The 22,058-nt window shown below is 39.7% G+C and overlaps 1 protein-coding gene across 4 annotated transcripts in view; it reads left to right on the forward strand.

Annotated features, from left to right (window-relative positions):
• Positions 1-2,306: 2,306 nt before the first annotated feature.
• TADA2A (transcriptional adaptor 2A) overlaps positions 2,307-22,058 on the forward strand; it is a 64,851-nt gene continuing 45,099 nt past the window's right edge. For 3 of the 4 annotated variants that reach the window (XR_011166430.1, XM_069078041.1, XM_069078043.1), the window contains exons 1-4: positions 2,307-2,414; positions 6,424-6,538; positions 13,563-13,669; positions 16,593-16,652. Coding sequence is in view for 3 of the 4 variants with exons in the window: in XM_069078041.1 (XP_068934142.1) it covers positions 6,514-6,538; positions 13,563-13,669; positions 16,593-16,652 (192 nt within the window). In the remaining variant the exon portion in view is untranslated. Of the gene's footprint in view, positions 2,415-2,484; positions 2,580-6,423; positions 6,539-13,562; positions 13,670-16,592; positions 16,653-22,058 lie in introns of those variants that run through there. The other variant, XM_069078042.1, reaches the window with a different exon arrangement.

The following is a 22,058-nucleotide window of genomic DNA, read 5'->3' on the forward strand; positions in this document are numbered from 1 at the left end:
TGTAGCGCAGGGGATCACCTTCACTACAGTAGCAATCTCAATAGGGCTTATTTTGGGGGGAGGGCTTATTTTAGAGGAATCTTACACAGTAAGGGGAGGGCTTATTTTCAGGATAGGTCTTATTATTGGGGAAACACGGTACAGAGGACTATAAACTTAGCCCAATATGTACATACAATAAGAAGAAAAAATTTTTAAAGAGAATGAACAAATTAGTGACATATAGTCAAGAAGACAGGGTCTAATCCTGTATCTGATACCTGTGACCTGGAGCATTCTCCTCTTTCAGCCTCAGGTCCCTTATTTATAAATTATTTCCTTGGCTCAGGTGATGTCTAGAGTCCCTTTCCAGTTCTAAATTCTCTGATCTATAACTGACTAGAGTTGGGAAAGCTCTATCTTTAGGGTTAATTTCAGAGAGGACAATTACTTTCTTTTTGCCTTTTTTTTTTTTGAGGGGAGAAGGTAGGGCAATTGGGGTTAAGTAACTTGTTCAAGGTCACACAGCTAGTTTTGTGTTAAGTGTCTGAGGCCGGATTGATCTCAGGTCTTCCTGACTCCAGGGACAATGCTCTATTCACTGAGTACAATTACTTTCTCCCACATTCCATGCCCTTTTAGACTTCTATTAATAATAGTAATCAGAACACCAGGAACTCCCATTTGTCATTTTAAGGACAAAATATTCCCTATGGGATAAATGCTGTATTATTATCCTTGGTTTATAGATGAAAAAAATGAGGCCAAGAGAGAATAAATAATGATTCAGGACATAGGAGATTTGGAAGGGACCTAGGAGATTATCCAGTTGTGTCCAAAGTCACAAAGCTGTAAGTTAGCAGGATGGAAGCAAAGAGGGTACCCACTAAGAGGGTTAGGGTTGCTCTGGAGACCCCAAAATACCAACATGCTGGGTCCTGCCAAATGAATTCGGAGTCTTCTCAGACAAAGAAAAGTAAAATTTATTAAAAGTTCGTTTGCATTAGACACAGAATAAGTCTGTGCTAGGGCATTCTATGGTGCTCTCCCTATTCTATGGTATTCTATGGTGCTCTCCCACATGGCATTCTATGGCGCTCTTACATCACATGGAGTGAGATGGGGTGGGGTGTGGGGGGGTCTTATATACAGAAGGTTGTGGGAGGAATCTAGGGGTGGTCTAGAGGAGGAGTTTGGGGAGGGTCTTCAGGAGGAGTTAATGAGGTCTGTGGGAGGTAGCTGGAGGCTACAGGCAAGGGTGGGCTAGGCCAGTTGAAGGGTGTATTGATATTTTGATAAGGCTCAAGGGTGGGAAGTAGATGAACAACTGGAGGGCTAGGCTAATAAATATGCTAGTAGTTAGCAGTTAGTAACTAGGCACTATGTAAGGCTTATTGCCTCATGCAAATGCCTCATCAAATGAGATGAACCAATCAAGAGTCCAAGGGAGGTTCCCAGAGCCCATACCTCATCAGAAGCCCTTAAAATAGTACCTGGCACACAGGTGCTTAATAAGCGGAACTGAAGCAGAACTGGAGCTCCTGTCTCCAGACTTCTAGTTCAAGAATCTGGATTGGCCTTTCCTTATTCTCCCCAGTTATCTCTCTCCCTCTTGAAATTGTGTCAATTTATTTTGTGTTGCCTTGAGCCCAGGTTGTGTTCCCCAGGATAATGTAACCTCCTTTTGGAAAGGGGATGCTGCAAATCAAAAAAACATGTATTAAGGGCCAACTAAGCGCCAGGCACCGTGCTAAGCACTGGTAATACAAAGGCAAAAGGCAGCCTTTCCCTTCAAGGGGCTTTCACTCTAATGGGGGAGACAACAACTATGTATAAACAAAATGTGAACAAGATAAATTGGGTATAATAAAGAGAATACTGATGAAAACTGATTTGAAAGATTCAACATAAATCTTACGTGGAAGATAATTAACATAAGAGTAAAGAGGACTTGGAAAGGCTTCCAGCAGACCGTGGGGCTTTAGCTGAAACTGAAGAAAGTCAGGGAAGCCAGACGACAGAAACCAGAGAAAAGCGCATTCCCGGCATGGGGGACAGCCAGGAAAAACGCCCGGAATCTGGAGATGGACTGTCTTCTCTTTTTTTCCTTATCGCCTGCCACAGTGCTTGCCCGACGTACAGTAGGTGCCTAATAAATAAATGCGTGTTGGATGTTATGCAGGAGCTGCACGCGGAAAGCTATTTCTTCCGAATTTGTGGGGCCAGCCAGATTAAAAGCACCTACACGTCCTACCCAGGTATCGACCAGCCAGCAGAGCACCAGCAAGCCCCGAAAGCATGCCAAAGGCCGCCGCAGCGCGCATGCTCGGCGGAGCAGCGAGGGGACGGGCCAGCGGCGCGCGCGCACACTCCTCGCCTGCGTGCGCGCGAACGGCTCTGGGCTTCCTGGCTCTGGAGGAGGGGGACGCGGCGAGGTGAGGCGTGAGGCGTGAAGCCGCGGGGTGAGGGGCAGGGGGTGGGGCGCGGGGGCCTGGAGGCGGGGGCACGAGGGGAGGGAGCTGGCGGGCGTTGGCGGGAGGGCGCGCGGGGTCCCGGGCCGAGGCAGGCGTCGAGGCCGACGTAGAGGAGTGAGCGGGGAGGTACGCATGGTCACGCAGCGACCGCGCCGGCGGGAGTGGAGCGGAGGGGGGCGGGGCAGGTGGGAGCGAGGCAGCGCGCGCGTGTGACACCCCCCCCCGCCCCGGGACTGCATACCCAACCCCTACTGACCCCGCCCTTCCCGCCGTCTCTTCCGCTGAGAACCCCTCCCCTCTAGTGCCCTGCTCCACTGCCTCCCCCTCGAAGCCTCAGTTTTTCCGTCGGTGAAATGGGAGCAACCTTCCTTGACTCTAGCAGAGGGAGAAATACCTGTACTCTTTCCAAATACAGGCCAAAACTATTGCCTGTATGAACCTTGTCAAGTCACTTAACCTGTAAAATGTGGAAGTTAGAGTAGCTGGCCCCCTTATTGCTCTAAATCATAACTTTATGATAATAATAATAATAATAATATATAGTGCTTTACCAATATTTTCTCATTTGATCCAACCACCCTGGAAGGGAGGTGCTATTTTTTATATTTTACAGATGAGAAAACTGAGGCAAACAGGTTCCGTGACTTGTCCAGGGTCTTATAGCTAGGACTTGCTGGAGGCGGGTCAGGCACTCCATCCACTGTACTACCTGGCTCCTTCCATACAGTACCTGCTAACCCTTATCAGAGTAGGTGGCAGTAGTGGATAGATTTCAGGGGCCTGAAATCAGGAAGATTTATCTTCCTGAGTTCAAATCCAGCTCTAGACACTTAGTAGCAGTGTGACCTTAGGCAAGTCACTTAACCACGCTATCTATCTCTGCTTTCTCATCTGTAAAACAGAGATAATAATAAGGCCTACCTTCCAGGATTGTTGTGAGGATCAAAGGAGACAATAGTTATAAAGTACTGGGTCGGCTAGGTGGCGCAGTGAGTAAAGCCCCAGCCAGGAGTCAGGAGGACCGGGTCTAAGACACAACACTCACACAAAAAAATTAGCCATGTAACCTTGGGCAAGTTACTTAACCCCAATATCCCTCCAAAAGGCAAAAAAAAAAAAATAGTTATAAAGTACTTAGCCCAGTGCTATATAAGTATTACTTATTATTCATTCAGGGAAATTTTTAGTGTCTGCAATTCATTAAGCTATTCAGGGAAGGGTCAGTTAGTAAACTTTTATTAAGTACTTACTATGAGGTCAGCTAGGTGGGGAAATGGATAGAATACTGGGCATGGAGTCAGGAAGACCTCAGTTTCCTCATATGTAAAATGAGCAGGAGAAGGAAATGGTAAACCACTCCAGTATCTTTGCCAAGAAAACCCCAAATGAGGTCATGGAGAGTTGGACACAACTCAACGAAAACAAATATAGATTTTAAGGTTTGTGAAGTACTTTTCCATTTTACATATATTATACAACAATACAACACTCCAGAGTATGTGCTACACATGAGGATACTGAGATTTGGGAAGGTTAAGTGAATTGTTCACAGTCACCCAGCTAGTACATGTCTTGGGTAGGATTTGAACTCAGTTCTGGAATTCTGAGTCTGATGTTCTATCCACACTTCTCAGGAACTTGGTTGAATTTGGTAAATGTTTCCTTGAACCTGATTGATATCCTCCTGCCTTTCCTTGGCTGAGGTAGGGCAGAGGTGTCAAACATGCTACCTGCTGAACACTTGAGTTGCCTGAACCAGATTAAAATTTAACTGGGAAATATTTAATAAAACATAGATAATGTTAGCATGTGGTTTTCTAAGTTGAGATGCAGCTCATAGGGATTTTTATGTACTATTTAGTTGCCTCCTTTCAATTTTAATTTGACCCCCACTGACAATGGTGGAAAGAGCACTGAATTTGATTTTAGAGGACTTGGGTTTGAATCTCAGTTCTGCTCATTGTGTATGACCTTGGGAAAGCCACTTTCCCACTTTTGGAGTGAGGGGAGGGACTTGGTCCTTCTACTTGGTGACTGAGGAGTGGAGTTGATGCCCTCTAAAGTCCTTTCCAGTTGAATCCTGTGCTCTGATGTGGAGTTGTTAGGTCATATCTCTGGTTATTCCTGAGTAAGAGCCCCTCTGATATCTGGCCAGATGGTCATCTGTGGTGATGGAGAGCCTGCTGCCTCTCTGATTTCTCTGCTGTAGCAATTAACACATCTTATCTTGATCATCCCTTGATCTTCACCTTTCTTGTGTTCTGGACCCCTCTTTGCAGAATTTTATGAGAACTCAGAATCATGTTTTTAAATGCACAAAGTAAATTACATAGGATTACAAAGGAAACCAAAGAAATTGGAGTATAATTTGTCTATTAAAAAAAAAGTTCCCAGACCTCAGGTTAAGAACTCCGGATGTAGAAGGAGCAGAATCTGAGCCAGACAGCCCTTCATTTAGTTGTTGGGCTGGGTGACAATCAATCAATCAGTTTGTGCACATATTTACCTTTGAAGACCCACCCTCCTGGAAATCAATGGTGGGTGATAAAATTCAGTTCGTTGAATATGTGTATTACATGCCTGTACAACAAATATGCGTATTGCATGCATGTACAACAAACGTGTCTGTTACAAGCCTGTACAACAGATGCATGTATTACATGCCTCCTATGTTAGGATCTGAGGACATAAGGCTAAAACAACAAAAAAAATCCTTGTCCTCAAGGATATTACATTCTATTGGGTGTAGAGATTTACACAGAAAAGTAAATACTCTTAATTGGAGGTTGGGGGGAGCAGGGAGCAGTGACCAGAGAAATGAGGAAGATGAGAGGTTTCTTGTAGAAGATGGGGACCCTGAGCTGAGTCTTTAAGAAAGCACAAGATCCTAAGTGCAGAAGTTGGGAAGGGAATGCATTCCAAGAGTAAGGGATACAGCCCATATAAAGACTCAGAGGTGGGAAATGATTAGCAGATGGTTAGTCCTGAAAAGAGGAAGTAGGCTAGTCTGGCTGGAATTATAGTGTGATTGAAATCGAAAGAGCAGGCTGGCACCCATGTCATTAGATTCTTGAAAGTTTACATCTCTCTCCTTTTGTCTGATGGATTGCTCCCCAGTTCTGTTTCATTGGAATTATGTGGGTGTTGCCTGCATTTTCCTGGTGAATAATTCCCTTCCACTGTGAAAACATCAGGGTCAACCAAGTGATCTCTGGAATCTAAAAGCCAGTCCACTATCACTGAAGGTAAAGTCTGACTTGCTTCCACTCTCACCTTCAGAGAACCAAGGTAATAACAACTCACACTTACCTAGCATTTTACAGAATGAGCTTTTCTCAGAACAACCCAATGAATCTAGTGAAAACAATTGTTATCCCCATTTGATAAGTGCTAAAACTGAGACTGAAAGAGAAAGAGATGTCAATCAAATCAACCAACTAACATATATTAGGGCAATTAGGCACCAAAGTAGATAGAGCACTGGACTTGGAATCAAAAGACTCATCCTCATTGGTTTGAATCTGGCAGCTGTGTGACCCTGGACCCTGTGTGACCTGTTTGCCTCAGGTTTCTCATCTATAATATGAGCTAGAGAAGGAAATGGCAAACCATTCACAGTATCTTAGCCAAGAAAACTCCAAAAGGGGTCCTAAGTCAGAAACAACTTAGCAACACTTATTAAGCACCTGCTATATTCCAGGTACTCAGCTAGGTGTTCAGAATACAAAACCAAAATTTAAATAGTTTTTATCCTCAAGGATTTATATTCTGTCAGGGAGACAATGGGATCAGATATAACACAAAATAAATACAGTGACTTGCTAATAATCATTGGCAGGCCTGGGACTGAAACCTAAGTCTTCTGGTTCTTAAGTCCTGTGCTCATTCCATTCCCTGCTGGCACTTCTTCATCCTTGCCTTTCTTTTCCCTCAGTTGTGTACCTCTTTCATTGACTTGGTCTATTTCTAGGGATTGACACGTTCCCAGGGATTTGTTGACCAGTGCTGGGATCAGGCTTTGAGGGAGACAACCAGAACTGTAGCCTCTGCCAGTGTGAGAATGGACAGATTGGGCTCCTTCGGCAGTAAGTATGACCTCAAGTGACTCTTGGTGGCATTTAGGGCAAGGGATGAGGGCAGGGTTGGAAACATTGTAGCTCTACTCGTAAAAATCTTTTGTACATCTGATTCTGAAACTACTTGAAAAGCATGGAACCAAACTGAAATCATATATGTTCATTGCCCAGTGATAAGATACCCTTGTTCTTGAAATTAGTGGAAAATGATGCAGAAAAGTACCAGAGTATGAAGGTAGGATAGTTATCCTAGAGCTTGATTTTTTTAAAAATGTATAATTTATTTATTTTTAGTTTTCAACAATCATTTCCACAAGATTTTGAGTTACAAATTTTCTCCCCATCTCTCCCCTACCACCCACCCCAAGACAGCAAGCATACTGAATATCCCTTCCCCCACTCTGTCCTCTCTTATATACCCCCCCATCCCTCCCCTTACTTTCTTGTAGGGCAAGATGGATTTCTATACCCCGTTGGCTGTATATCTTATTTCCTGGTTGCATGTAAAAACAATTTAACATTTATTTTTAAAAGTTTGAGTTCCAGATTCTCTCTCCCTTCTCCTCTCCTCACCCACAGCACTGGGAAGACAAGCAATTTAATATAGATTATGCATGTGTAGTTATGCAAAATATTTCCATAATAGTTATATTGTGAAAGACTAGCTATATTTCTCTCCATCTTGTCCCCCATTTATTCTATTTTCTCCTTTGGCCCTGTCCCTTTTCAAAAGTATTTACTTCTAACTACCCTCTTCCCCAATCTGCTATCATCCCCCCTCTTATCCCTTTCCCTCCTATTTTCCTATAAGATAAGATACCCAATTGAATGCCTATGTTATTCCCTCCTGAAGCCAAATCCAGTGAGAGTAAGGTTGACTCATTCCCTTTCATCTTCCTGCTCTTCCCCTCCATTGTAACACTTTTCTCCTGTCTCCTTTATGTGAGATAATTCCACCCCATTCTATCTCTCCCCCTCATCTTCTCCCAATAAATCCCTCTCACCTATTAATTTTATTTTTTAGATGTTATTCCTCCACATTCAATTCACCCTGTACCCTCTGTCTATTTATATACATGTACACACATATATGCACTCACATATACATATAGACACATACACCCACCTATACATACACATATATGTATGTATACATATATACATATATATTCCCTTCAACTTTCCTCATACTGAGAAAAGTCTCATGAGTTACAAATATCATTTTTCCATGTAGGAATATAAATAGTTCAACTTTAATAAGTTCCTTATGATTTCTCTATCCTGTTTACCTTCTCATGCTTCTCTTGCTTCTTGTATTTGAAAGTCAAATTTTCTGTTCAGCTCTGGTCTTTTCATCAATAATGTTTGAAAATTTCATTGAATGACCATATTTTCCCCTGAAGCATTATGCTCAGTTTTTCTGGGTAGGTGATTCTTGGTTTTAATCCTAGCTCCTTTGACCTCTGGAATATCATATTCCAAGCCCTTCGATCCCTTATTGTAGAAGCTGCTAGGTCTTGTGTTATCCTGATTGTGTTTCCACAATATTCAAATTGTTTCTTCCTGTTTGTAATATTTTCTCCTTGACCTGGGAACTCTGTACTAGGGTTTTATTCCTCCCCCCCCCTTTTTTCTTTCTTATAGAAATTTTCTCATTTTTATTGGTGTCTTATTTTTACATCACATTTATTTCTGAAACTATTCTTCTCCCACCTCCATCCAACTAGTCATCCCTTGTAACAAAAATATCCATGATACACCACCTTGGCAATGAAGAGATAAAGGTGTTTTCCTCAATTCTGCTCGCAACCAACGTTGTTCATTAGAATTATGTGTTCATGAGGGTGGCTAGGTGTCGCAGTGAATAGGGCACCAGCCCTGAAGTCAGGAGGACCTGAGTTCAAATCTGGTCTCAGACACTTAACATTTACTAGCCATGTGACTTTGGACAAATCACTTAACCCCAATTGCCCTGCCCTCCCCTCTCCAAAGCAAAAAAAAAAAAAAGACAAAAAAAGAATTATGTGTTCATTTCTTTTGCTCCTATTTCAGGTTCTTAGGTGTTGTTGCTGTTTTTTTTAATTTTCCTAAACCTTGATTTAAAAAATATATTTAAAAAAAATTTTTTCTTATTACATGTAAAGACAATTTTTAGCATTCATTTAAAAAAAACTTTTGCGTTCCAAATTCTCTCCTTCCCTTCCTTTCCTCCCCCTTCCTGAGATGGTAAGCAATTTGATAAAGGTTATATATGTGCAATCATAGAAGAAATTTCCATATTAGTCATGTTATGAAAGAAGACCCCCCCCCCAAAAAAAACCCAACCCACCAAAAAAATGAAAAATAGTATTCTTTGATCTGTATTCAGACTCCATCAGTTCTTTCTCTGGATATGAATAGCATTTTTCATCATGAGTCCTTTGGGATTGTCTTAGATCATTGTCTTTCTGAAAAGAGCTAAGTCATTCACAGTTGATCATCATACAATATTACCTTTACTGTGTACAATGTTTTCCTGGCTCTGCTCATTTCACTTTTTATTATTTCATGTAAGTCCAGGCTAAACCTTGATTTTCAAAAGCAAAAAACCTTGATTTCTTTGATGACTATGAAGAATGTAGAGAAACATGGGAAGATTTATAGAACTTGATTCAGACTGAAGTTTACAAAATCAGAAAAAACAATATATACTCAAATACTGCAGCAATATAAATGAAAACATCCATTAACAATGAAAATGAGCATTGTATAATTATAGGGCTCAAACTTTTCCTCATAGAAGAGATAAGAAAATATGTCTCCTTTCCCTCTTTGCTGAGGTAGGGGACTGTGAGTATGGAGCATTTTATATGCTATCAGGCTTAGTTTGTGTATTGGTTGTTTTTACTGAACTAATTTTTTTCTTTTTTGTTCTTTGAAGGAATGACTTGTTGTGAGTTGAAGGGAAGAAGGATATGTTTTGAAATTAAGGTGTTAAAAAAAGAGAGCAATAAAATTTTAGCAACAGAATCTCTTAAAACACAGTCTGAGTGATGTGCTCATAACCAGTTATTGTAACATGCCAACTGAAGGAAAAAGAAAATGCCCTTTTTTACATGGAATCTATTTTTTAGAATATAACCCTAACAACCACAACAACAATAACAATATAAATCATTATTTTAAGAATCTGCTTTTATCAGAATGGGTCCATCTTCCACTAGTATAGATCCCAATTCTTCCATGTCTTGAAATATAGTTTGATGAGTTTCTGTGACTAAAAATGATTTATCAGCTACTGGCCAGCCCTTTAGCAAAGAGGAGACTCTGAATTTCACTAGACTGGTCCTCAGATCACAGCTACACCATCCAGTACTTCTGGCTTGGGAGACCTTTTTGGAGATGCAACTCTACTAGTTTAACCTATAAGAACCTAGGGTTGGGAGAATATAAAAGAGAGCAGATTGGGGGAGGGGTATTCAGTAGGCTCTCTATCTTGGGGTGGGGGGGTAAGAGAAAGATGGGGAGAAAATTTGTAACTCAAAATCTTGTGGAAATGAATGTTGAAAACCAAAACTAAATTTTAAAAAAATGTATAACAGGGGGAAAAAAAGAACCTAGGGTCATCTTTGTTCCACAGTGGGGTATTTTAGTAAAACTTTAGTTAAGGAATCAAGCATTAGAAGCAATAAATATTTGTTGGGTAAAGGAAAGAAATTTGTAAGAAATTATCTTTTTTGCAATAAACGCAGGTAGCCCCTTACATTCAGAAAGTTTTTATTTCCTTATTCTCCTTACCCCCAGTTTCACAATAAAATATTTATGACATTTGAAACATAAAATTCTGTTATTGGATTTGTGGGATTCATTGGGCCAAGGGTTGTGAACAGGCTTTATGGATGATCATTTCTATTCCACTAACAGTGTTTTTTCAAGGAAATCCCCATTCAGCCTCTTTCCAATTCTGTCTGTCTCCTTCTGAGGGTTATTCTAGTTTCTTAAATGACTTCAACATTGAAAAATTCAAGGAAAAAGCACCCAGTCTTGGGTTCAGATCCAGACTACCACTCACCACCTGCATAACCTTGGACAAATTGCTTTACCTCCCTGAGCCTCAGTTTTCTCATCTGTAGAATGAGGGAATTGAGTTCTGAGGTCCCTTCAAACTCTAAATTGTGATCCCGTGATTCTAGAACCTGACTTAGGAAGGTTAAACAGCTGTATATAGGGAAGGTATAAGAGACCAAGAAGAAAAATTATCTTGAGTTTAGTAAAAACCGGCCTTCTTTAGTAAAAAGTTGACCCCTACCATGTAGCATTAAATATTTAATGCATTGTCTACCCTCAAATCAAATTTAAAATGAGACATTGGGCACAATATTATCTCATTAGGTAGTGAGTTCTCTGTCACTGGAGGCCAGGTTACCAGGTAGGACGTTGTGGGTGGGGATCCCTACATCCAGCAGAAAGTCGGTTGAATAGAAATTGGACTGGATAAGTTCTGAAGTCCCTTCTCTGATTCCATGCCATTATGTTCTTATCCATGGAATTCAGGCCTGTGTCAGAAAGGGTACAGTTCTTTCCTAGTCATTTTTTTCTAGATTCCCATTTAGAAAAAACATAAAGAACAATAATCAACATGAACAGGGGTAGTTGGGTGGTGAGCAGTGTTTTTTAGGCTTCAGATGGTAAATGTTATTATAATACATAAAACCCTATCCTAGGCTCTACAGATTAATCTCCTTTCATTTGCCTTCAGAGCTTATGTTTTCTCAAACTTTTATCCTTCATCATAGAAAGCAACCTTGCTAAGGCAGCTCAAACTGCAGGGAAGCTAGGTTTTGGGAGCTGCAGCTCTGTGCCTCTGAATTTTTAGAGCATCAGATGTCTTGGATTTCAGTCACATCACTAGTATTTTTGAATATGTTGTCATTGAAAGAGGAACAGGTTTCATTCTTTTTTTTTAAATTTACAATTTTTTTACATTGCTGTCATTTTCCAATGACTCCCTCCTTTTCTGTTACTTCCCCAATTGAATGTTGTCTTTACCATTAAGTGACAAATCAGCACATTGGCTATTTCTAAACAATACAGACCACCTGCACCCACACACATATAAACACATGCATCACAGTACATACCTACACACATGTACATAGCTGTACATGTACATGTGTGTATACACCTGTGCGTGTAAATGTGTGCCTGTCTGTCTAGAGGCATGCATGTATATGTATAAGTGTGTGCACATATTCCCAAAGGTACACTTAAGAAAAAAATAAATTTTATTGACATCTTTTGTTTTTACATCACTGTCATTTGTGGAAATTTCTTTTCCCCCTAAATTGAACCCTCTCTTCTCATGAAGAAAAATAATTATGCAAAAATACTCTCTGCGGTAGCTGCCTCAGTCAGTTTTTTCAGTCTGCTTCCATCAGACTTGTGTCTGGAAGCTTCTTCACAGTAGGAGCTCCATCTGTTTCTTGGTAAGTTATAGCACTTGACACAGGGTGGAGCTTGCACCAGCAGTAGAAAGTGAAGCAGTTATTTTTTTAAAGTTACTGACAATCCTATGATGTATTTGAATCATAGAACTGTCAAACTGGACAGGACCTCGGAGAGTACCACCTTTGTATGTCTGAGCTTATCCCTTGGTGAATATGTATACACAAGGTTCCCCGGGTTGTCACTGTGAAATCCTTAGGTTTTCAGTGATGCTAAAGTGCTCTTTTCAGCTTAAGATGACAATGGGGGATGCATTATAGAGTCAGACAAACCAATAACAACATCCATTTGCAGGAAGAAAAAGCCTTGGATCTCAGGAGTGGAGTAGAGTGGGACTGGCATGCCCAGATCTCCAATTACACTGTCAAACAGTTTGCCACTGATTATTAAAATACAAAAGTAGATCAGTGGAACAGACTAAATAAGGAAGAATCGGAAGCAATCAAACTCAATGACTCATTGTTTGATTAAACCTGCAAACATAAATTACTTGAGAAGGAGTTCCTTATTGTATAAGAATTTCTGGGAAAACTATAAAACAATTTAGGAGAAATTAGTTTTAGATTCATATCTTATAGCAAATACCAAGGGGTGGCTAAGTGGCGTAGTAAATAGAACACTGGCCCTGGAGTCAGGAGAACCTGAGTTCAAATGCGGCCTCAGACACAACACAAAAACTAGCCATGTGACCTTGGGCAAGTCACTTAACCCCAATTGCGCTCCAAAAAAACCCCAAAAGGCCTGGGCAAATACCACAATAAAATGAAAAATGACTATGTGACCTGAATATTAAAGGTCATGTTGTAAAAGAACTTAGAAGAAACCCAGGACAGGTAACTCACAGCTGTTGACTTGGGGAGAGATTATTGACTCAACAAAGGGAGAGAGGCTGTTACCCAAGATAAAATAGATAATTTAGTTACATGAAATTACAAAGCTTTTTCCAGGAACAAAATCAATGATATTAGAATAAGAAAGGAAGCTCTTAATTTAGAGGGAAAAATTACTTTGAATATCTCTCCACTCTTTATAATAAGAGTATGATAGTCGAGATATATATGGAACTACACAAATATATAATACTGAGAACTATTCACCACAGAGAATAAACAGGTCTTAAAAGATTTGCAAACTGTAAACAACCATGTGAAAGATTACTCCATGTCACTTAAAAGTAAGAGGAAGGGAAATCAAAACAACTCCACATCCTGCCCAGCAAATTGGCAAAAATGAGAAAAGGCAGAAAACCCTGAATGCTAATGATGAACTTTGGTCATGAAGAAGAAAGGAGAAAATATACCTTCCCCCTTCTTTGCATAAGTAGAGGTCTGTGGATGTGGAATGTTGCATGTATTGTCAGATTAACTTGATGTGTTAGTTTTACTGAACTGCTTTTTTCCTTTTTTTTTTGTCATAAAAGATGACTCTCTTTGGAAGGAAGTCAATGGGATGAATTTGGAAAAGAAGATAGTGTAAAACGCAAAAAATATAATAAAATAAGACAAAAATAGCTTTAAAATTTTTTCTTTTTTTTTTTTCTCTTTTCTAGATGATCCTTTTGATAAGCCTCCCTGCCGGGGTTGTTCTTCCTATCTCATGGAGCCGTATATCAAATGTGCTGAATGTGGACCTCCTCCATTCCTCCTCTGCTTGCAGGTGACTCACAGAGTAGCCCAGATAATTTTCATCTCTCTCTTTTTTTCTTTTAAAACATTTTATTCATGTCCTTTTTTTTTTTAATCACTGTCACTTCCTAATGATCACTACCCCCCCCTCCAAAATAGCCATCCTTTGTAATAAGGACAGTTGAGCAAAACAGACACACTATCTGAGTCTAAAAATGTATATCTTCACACCTGTAGTTCACCACCTCTCTACTTACAGACAGGAAACCTGCGTCAGCATCAGTCCTCTGAAGTCATGACTAGGCACCTCATTGATCAAAGTTCTGAGCACTTGTTTCTCCTAGCCTAGATCTATTGGCATAGTACAGGAGATTAATGTTGGTTGTTCAGACAGAACACACTCTTTTAACTTCATCTCCCCACCCACACTGCCCAGCACACTAAAACTATAGAGTCTCCACGTTGATAAAGATGACCGTAGAGGTCAACTAGTCCAGTATCCTAACCAATCTAGGAATCCCCTCTAAAACATCCCTGACATGGGCAAGATACCTCTTACTGGAACACCTCTACTAAGGGGATAGTCCTGTTTGCTGAGGCAAAATATCTCATTGTTGGACAGCTCTAGCTGGTAGGCAGTTCCTTCCTTATCTTGAACTGAAGCTTTCTTTTCCCTGAAGTGTTCAGTCATTTCAGTTGTGTCCAATTCTCCATGACCTCATTTGGGGTTTTCTTGTCAAAGATAATAGAATGGTTTTCCATTTCCTTCTCCAGCTAACTTTACAGAAGAGGAAACTGATGCAGACAGGATTAAATGATTTGCCCATCGTCACACAGCTAAGAAGTGTCTGAGTCCAGATATGAACTCACGAAGATGAGTCTTCCTGACTTCTAGTCTGGTGCTCTATAATTTGCACCAGCTATTTCTCTCCTCTGGGGTCAAGAAGCAAGGTTAATTTCCCTGCTACATAAGAGCTATTTGAAAAGAAATATGTGTCTCCAAGACATGAAGATATGACTATAAAATGGTCAAGACATGACCCCTATAGATACTCTCATCTCCAGCTAATCATCCTTAGCCAGTGTGCTAATTAAATGGTTACTGTCCTTTCACTTCAACATCCTGGTCATCTTCGTACAGACTCTAGCTAGCTTGTCATTGTACCTAATTGAAGTGATGATTATGATGATGATAGCTAATGTAGTGCTTACTGTGTGCCAAGCACTGTGCTAAATGCTTTACAATTATTATTTCATTTGATCCTTACAACAGCCCTGGGAGGTAGGCACTATTATTGTTCCCACTTTACAGATGAAGAAACAGAGGCAAGCAGAGGTTAAGTCACACAGCTAGAGGCCAGATTTGAACTCAGATCTTCTGGGTTCTGGTCTTTTGGCTCATTTTGGGAGCAGACATGGTAGATGTTGTTCTACCTTTTACCTTAATATTTGTCCCTTTCCACACTTGTTTATTTATTCCTTTTAAATGCTAAGTTGTATTGATGCTATTTATTTTCACATCATGATCTTTTCTAGTTATATTCTCCATCCAAGGAACCCTTCTTTATATAAAGAAAAAATTTAAACAAAACCAACCTACGGAGTGACCATGTCCAATGGGGTATGCGACATTCTACCCTGCAGACCCCCATTCCTCCAGAGAAAGAGGAATGGTACATTTTCTCATTTCTTCTCCAGGGCCAGTATTGGTCATAACAGTGTGTACAGGATTTGCCTTTTTTTAAGTCTTCTTTTAATTTAAATCTTAATTATAGTGTTTTTTGTTTCCTTAGTTATAGTGTATTTTGTTCCTTGCTTGTTTTGCTCTGCATTCGATTAGAGAAGTTTTTCCAGGTTCTCTGAATTCCTTCCATTGTAGGTACTGATGATTCAATAGTATTTCACTGCATTCATGTGGTACAGTTTGTTCAGCCACTCCCCTGTCATTGTTTCAGATTTTTGTTTTTTTTTTTTCTTTCTTACATCAAAGACTTTATGGTGTAGTAGAAAGAGAGCTGGCCTTGAAGCTGGAAAGATCCAGGTTCAGGTCTCACCTATGATACCTACTATGTGAACCCAGATAACCTCTCTGTTCTTGGCCAGTCTCTAAGACTTTAAGTTGCAGAGAAAGTTCTGACCTGTGTTGGTACAAGGGAATTCCTTGTGCTGATGATACCACAGGTGAAGTTCCTATCTCTATTTTTGTTACACCCAAAAGCTCTGCCATGAATATTTTGGTTCATACAGATCCTTTCTTTCTGTGCCTTGGCACTCTTCATATTGCTTTGGTTGGGCACATTAAAGCACTAAGAGAGCAAATACACCCCAAGAGGAAGAATTGCTGCCTTTGATATAACCCAAGATACTGCTTTCTGCCTTAACCTGATGGCAGTAAAACCTGGATAGCAGACATGACAGTACATGACTAGGTTAGTCCAAACAGCCAGAAGGAATCAGACCAGTATGTAGAGATGCAGACAAAAGCCCCATGTTAAGGCAGTTGGTTTTGTCTTTCTATTGCAGGCCCCTCAGTCAATGGCTGTGGTAGCTAGTAGCTTGTTTGATTGAAGCTTCAAACAAAAGACTTTGAAAGTATTTTTTATAATCACAAGAACTGGGAAGCAGTGTGGTATAATGGATAGGGAGCTGAAAAGGCCTGAATTCAAGTCTTTCCTCTAACACATACCTGGGTATGGGTCATTCCGGGCTAGTCACTTAACCTCCAGTGCTCTAGGCAACTCTTGAAGATACTGCATTGCAGAGAAGGTGCCTACCTGCAATGGCAAGGAGCATTTCCTCTCATGAAGGTTCCCTATATCCAGTGAATTCACAGGTTCAGATCCCCACCCCATCCTATCTTAAGAACTCAAATATGAAAAAAAAATTATTTTTCTGGAATCTGTAAAAAAGCACTTGGAAAAACTTGTGAGTCACTTGTTTTCTCTGTTTTACAGTGCTTCACCCGAGGATTTGAGTACAAGAAGCATCAAAGTGATCACACTTATGAAATAATGGTAAGAACATAGAACTCCATTTGTCTTACAAGTCCTCATTAATGTTGGAAGAGGGGGCTTTAGGGACTTGCCAGATCACCTGCTTGTTTTGAAAATCAAGAAACTGAGGCCCAAAGAAGGGATTGACCCAAAGTCACCCATTTAGTGGTAGTAGAGTCACTGAGACATGAACCCAGGTCAGGAGACTCTAGTCTATTGTTCTTTAGGCAAATTACTTTTATTTCTTAATAGTCAGTTTATTTGTTTATAAAATGGAATTAATAATATTTGTCCTAACCACCTCACAGGGTTTTGGGAGGACCAGAGTAGATAGTGTGCGCAAATAATTTTCACAATCATAAAACAAAGGGCCAAAGAGACATCAGCTGTCTTCATCCTCTGTTTCATCACTATCCATTTTGCCACTTTATTATTCCTTCCATATTTTTTTTTCTGTTATCTTTTCCCCTGTATTCCTCCTTTTCTAACTGCAATAGTAGTTGTCCAGTAAGTTTTTTTAGAAGCTTCTTAGTCTACCAAGGAATCTTGGCTCAAAACTTTTACTTTACCACACATCAATGACAGAGCCTTTCAAAGCCTCCAGGACCTGGAAAAGCATCAAAGATCTTCAGATCTTAAAGAACTCTATAAATCTAAAAGAGGTCATTTTAACATTTATTTATTAATTTATTAATTAACAAGAATTTATTCTTTCCTGCCCCCTGCTGCTCCCTTTCAACTAAACAAAGAAAAAGAAAAAACAAAACTATTATAAGATAGAGGTGATTACTGTATACCTGTGCATCTTTAAAAAAAAAAACAACTCATTTGGGGGAGGCTAGGTGGCACAGTGAATAGAGTACCAGCCCTGGAGTCAGGAGGACCTGAGTTCAAATCTGGCCTCAGACACTTGACACACTTACTAGCCGTGTGACCTTGGGTAAGTCACTTAACCCCAATTGCCCTCCAAAAAAGCAAACAAAACAAAAACAACTCATTTGCATATCAGTAACTCCAAAAATGACCTCTTAGAAAATTATAAATGTTAGAGAGGTTTCAGGTAATAAATATGCATAGTCAAGCAAAGCAGATTCCATCACTGGCCATGTCTAATATATGTCTTTTTGTACATCTTGAGCTCAGGAGCTTCATCATTAGACCTCTGAAATAGTCGTTTGTCATTGATCAGAGTTCTTAAGTCATTTGTCTTTAGAGTTATTTGTCTATGTGTTGTTATCATTGCATAAATTGTTCCCCTGATTCTGCTCACCTTGCTCGGCATCAGTTCATATTTTATATATGTATATAATATTCTAAAATTAATAAAATATCTCTAAAACTCCATTTTATAATTCCTTATGATACAATAACATTCCATTACATTCAGACACTGTAATTTGTTTAGCAATGGGCACCTCTTTAGTTTCCAGCTTGGGGCTACTATGAAAAATGCTATTATAAATTTTTTGTACATATGGGTCCTTTTTTTATTTCTTTGATTTCTTTAGGATATATGGCCAGTAGAGGTATCACTAGATCCAAGGATATATTGAGTTAAATGTCTTTAGGGCATAATTCCAAATTGCTTTATAAAATGGCTATACCAATTCTGAACTCTACCAATAGTGTATTTATGTTTTTACCTGAAGCCCCTCTAACATTTGTCATTTTCTAAAAGGTCATTTTTGGAGTTACTGATATGCAAATGAGTTCCGGATTGTTGTTTTGGTTTTTTTAAGGTGCATAGGTATACAGTAATCACATCTATCTTGTAATCTCATTGATTTAGGTATTCCCACCTTTCAGAACACCACCCATCCATGCCAACCCATTCTGAACAGCAATTATTCATGGCCTCCCAAAAGTCTCCCATGGGTGTTCCACCCAACATGTTGGAGGCTTTCCTCACTTTTCTTCAACATCTTGGGGGCACTAGTGGAGCCCTGTGATAATCCCCATCATACCTCACTCTTGCCATATGACCAACCCATCTCCTTCTATCGAATTTCAGTCCCGTTCTTTGGAATTTCTTATCAGTAACATGTTGCAGCCTGTTCACACCCACTGTATACCTTTCTATAGCCTTCTGTGTGATCCTTATCTTTAGTTCTTCAGAATCAGTTGTGTTCAAGGTCTTACTGCCATACAGCAACACCAGGAAAAAAATTTGTATTGAAAAGATGAGACTTTTCTGTTATGAGAAACTTGGTGTTGATAAAAGTCTTTGTAATTTCCTCAGAGCTATTCAGCCCGCACTCTTCTCAAGGCCTTTTCAACTTTGGGCACAGCTGATAGTCCATTTGTACTGTCTGTCACAGATATCCATAGTGTTGGACATACTGTATTGGAAGTCCATTCAAGTATGCATGATTTTGGGTCATAGATCTTCATCGCTTGGTGTGTCCTGTGTAGATGGACAGTAAAAGGCTAGACCCTGGAGAACAGAAGCAGTAATGACCAATATCATCTGCAAGTAGGAGCAACTGGAGGATCAACCGGCCTCTGTGCCAGATCTTCCTCATCACAGTGCAGGAGACTTTTGGCGTTCTCCCAATCCATCTCCCTGGGTCTGGTTTCTTCTTATATGTGTTATCAGATCATTGTGCTGGATTATTTCTGTTTTTATGTACTTTAAAGAATTTCAAGGGATTGTGGTGTATAGATGGAAAGTACTTTGTTGTAAAATAGCTTACACGGTATCATTTCCTTCTACCAAGTTAAAAGTTTCATGTTTTATGGAGTGTTTTTGGTAACCAACAACTGATAAGCACAATGGTAGCTTATATTCTGTATGTCTTTCATTTGGCTACAAGACAGTGAAGATGTGGGGCATTGTTTAATCCTTTTGAAAGCCTGTTTATTCCCTACACATACCCTTATTCATTCACTTATAGATTAGGTCGATAATTATTGATATTCTCTGGATCAACTTTTTTATCAATAAAATCTGAAATTTTTTCCCACTCTTGCTAGCTTCCTTTTCTTTAGATACCTTATATAGTCCCTCAGAGATCTCACAGTTATAACACCTCCAGCATCAATCTCATCCGAATATTTATGATGTAATTTGGCTGCCTTTCTGCTCTATTCTCTTGAGTGTCATTTCTGTTTTCTCTGTAAGCACTTTGGGGCTTGTGATGGTAGGGTCCAAGTGTGGTTGGTTCCACTATCCTCAGTGGAGAAAAGCAGCAGGAAACTCTTGTTTATAATATGGTTTGAAATCATGATTTTTATTGTCTTTTTTGGTAATTATTTAAAAGAGGGCTTTTCTGAAGTGCAAGAGTTTTTAACCTAGGGTCTTTGAACTTGTTTTTTAAATATTTTGATAACTATTTCTATATAATTTGTTTTCTCTGTAACACTGTTTTTTTTTTAAATTTTATGCATTCAAAAGCATTATACTGAGAAGAGGCTAATAGGATTCACCAGACTGTTCACGGGGTCCATGAGAAAAATAAGGTTAAGAACCCCTCTCATAGACCTATTTTTGGCCAGGCTCCAGTGGTCATTACTGCTTCTGTTCTCCAGGGTCTAGCCTTTTACTGTCCATCTTAGAGTTGTATAGGTGCAGGGAAAACTAGCTTATGCTTTCCAAACTCACAAAAGATTGACTGGCACTAAAATTTATTAATTTATAATTAGGAATATAAAATATGAAGCAGCCCAAATATTCATTCTTAACATTTACAAACTGCTTCCTCTTCCCAGTGCGAAAATCTACTTAAGGAACTGAATTAAGATTTTAAAAGCCATTTGGTGGGTATACAGAATGAGATCAGAGGAGGGTGAGGGTCTGAAAGGGAAGATTCACTCAAGCTTGCTTGGCCTGATGAGTCACATTTCTCCACTATAAGTATGTTATCTGTTAAAGTGTCCAGATTCTCTTGTTAGCAGTTTTGGGCTCCGTCTCCCTTGGAAACCAAATTTCTTTGCAGGTTCAACTTTTTCCTTATTTAGTTTTTCCAATTATGTCATTCCTATCTCTCTCTCTCTTTCTCTCTCTCTCTCTTTCTCTCTCACACACACACACGCCACCTTTACGTGACAAATTGCTGTCATATATGTGTATGTATTTTAAAATTTCTCCCTATTCTTTTAGGGATCATGGTATCATAAGCAAGGCCTTTAGTAGATAGACTCAGTTGCTACTTAAGAATTTATATGTTCCTATCCTTTCCATTCAAATGGGAAATTTTCCTATTGATTTTCTCACCTTTTTTCAAATTTTTATTTTCTACAGTATAAATATTGTTTATTTTCCATATAAGAGATTTCAGATCATGTAAAAAAAATTTGGAGGGGGAGGGGATCAAAATTGATATTAAATTATTTGTGCTATGGGGGTGGGGGGACAGTGGCTAGGTGGTACAGTGAATAGAGCACCAGCCCTGGAGTCAGGAGGACCTGAGTTCAAATCTGGCCCCAGACATTTAACACAAAAACTAGCTATGTGACCTTGGGCAAGTCACTTCACCCCAATTGCCCTACCTTCTCCCCTCCAAAAAAAAAAAAGCAAAAAAAAAATTACTTGTGCTGTGGCAGGTGGAACATGAATCAGAAACCCCACAGGCTATACACCTTTTTGTCATTTGATTATTACATTCTTGAGTAGCTCCTTCCACAGTTAATCAGATGCTTATTACTCGTTTACCTCAGTTTTGCTGTTGGTGAGGAGTAGTGGATTAATCTTTAAGTCCTTTGGGATGCAACATGATATAGGGGAAAAAGCAGATGGTACATGGAATCAGTCAAGGACCTGGGTCTGAATCCCAGTCCAGATACTTCCTGGTCATATTATGGGAAGTAAGGCAAGAATCTCTGAACCGAGGGTAATAATGCTTGTGCCACCTACTTCTCAAGGTGGTTGTAAGGAAACCATTTTGCAGACTTTTAAAGTTCTCTAAGTCTGTTCGATTTTCTGTTGCCCTCAAAGGTTGACAGTGATAGAAACAGTTTTCATTGTTCTCAGGACCTTCAGTAGATGTATGACATGCTGTATTTAAGTGTCCTTGTCCTCTGTATTAATAGTAGTTACTTTTGGGCTCCTAGTGTGCAAGGGACTATGTTGTGATTTTTTTGTACTGACTGCTTCTTTTTTTTTTTTTAAGCAATTGGGGTTAAGTAACTTGCTCAAGGTTACATGGCCAGTTCATTCTGGGTGTGGTACTGAGTGTCCGAGCCCGGGATTCGATCTCCAGGTCATCCCAACACTGGAGCCCGTGCTCTTACTCGCTGAGCCACCTGGCTGCCCCTCTGACTGCTTCTTAACAGTGCTAGGCCCCTAGTAAGTCCTCACTAAAGATAGTATAATATAAGGAAACTCAAAAGAATATTTTTTTATGAAAAGCACATACATGTATGCCTAGACACTCAGAGGGTTTCTTGTGACAGGTATTTTAATGTTTCTTTCTGTCCCTTGCTCAGCAG

The sequence above is a fragment of the Petaurus breviceps genome, unplaced genomic scaffold (genome assembly GCF_028583685.1).
Source record: "Petaurus breviceps papuanus isolate PSGF00001 unplaced genomic scaffold, PetGlider_PUasm1.0 91023, whole genome shotgun sequence".
Classification (NCBI taxonomy): domain Eukaryota; kingdom Metazoa; phylum Chordata; class Mammalia; order Diprotodontia; family Petauridae; genus Petaurus; species Petaurus breviceps.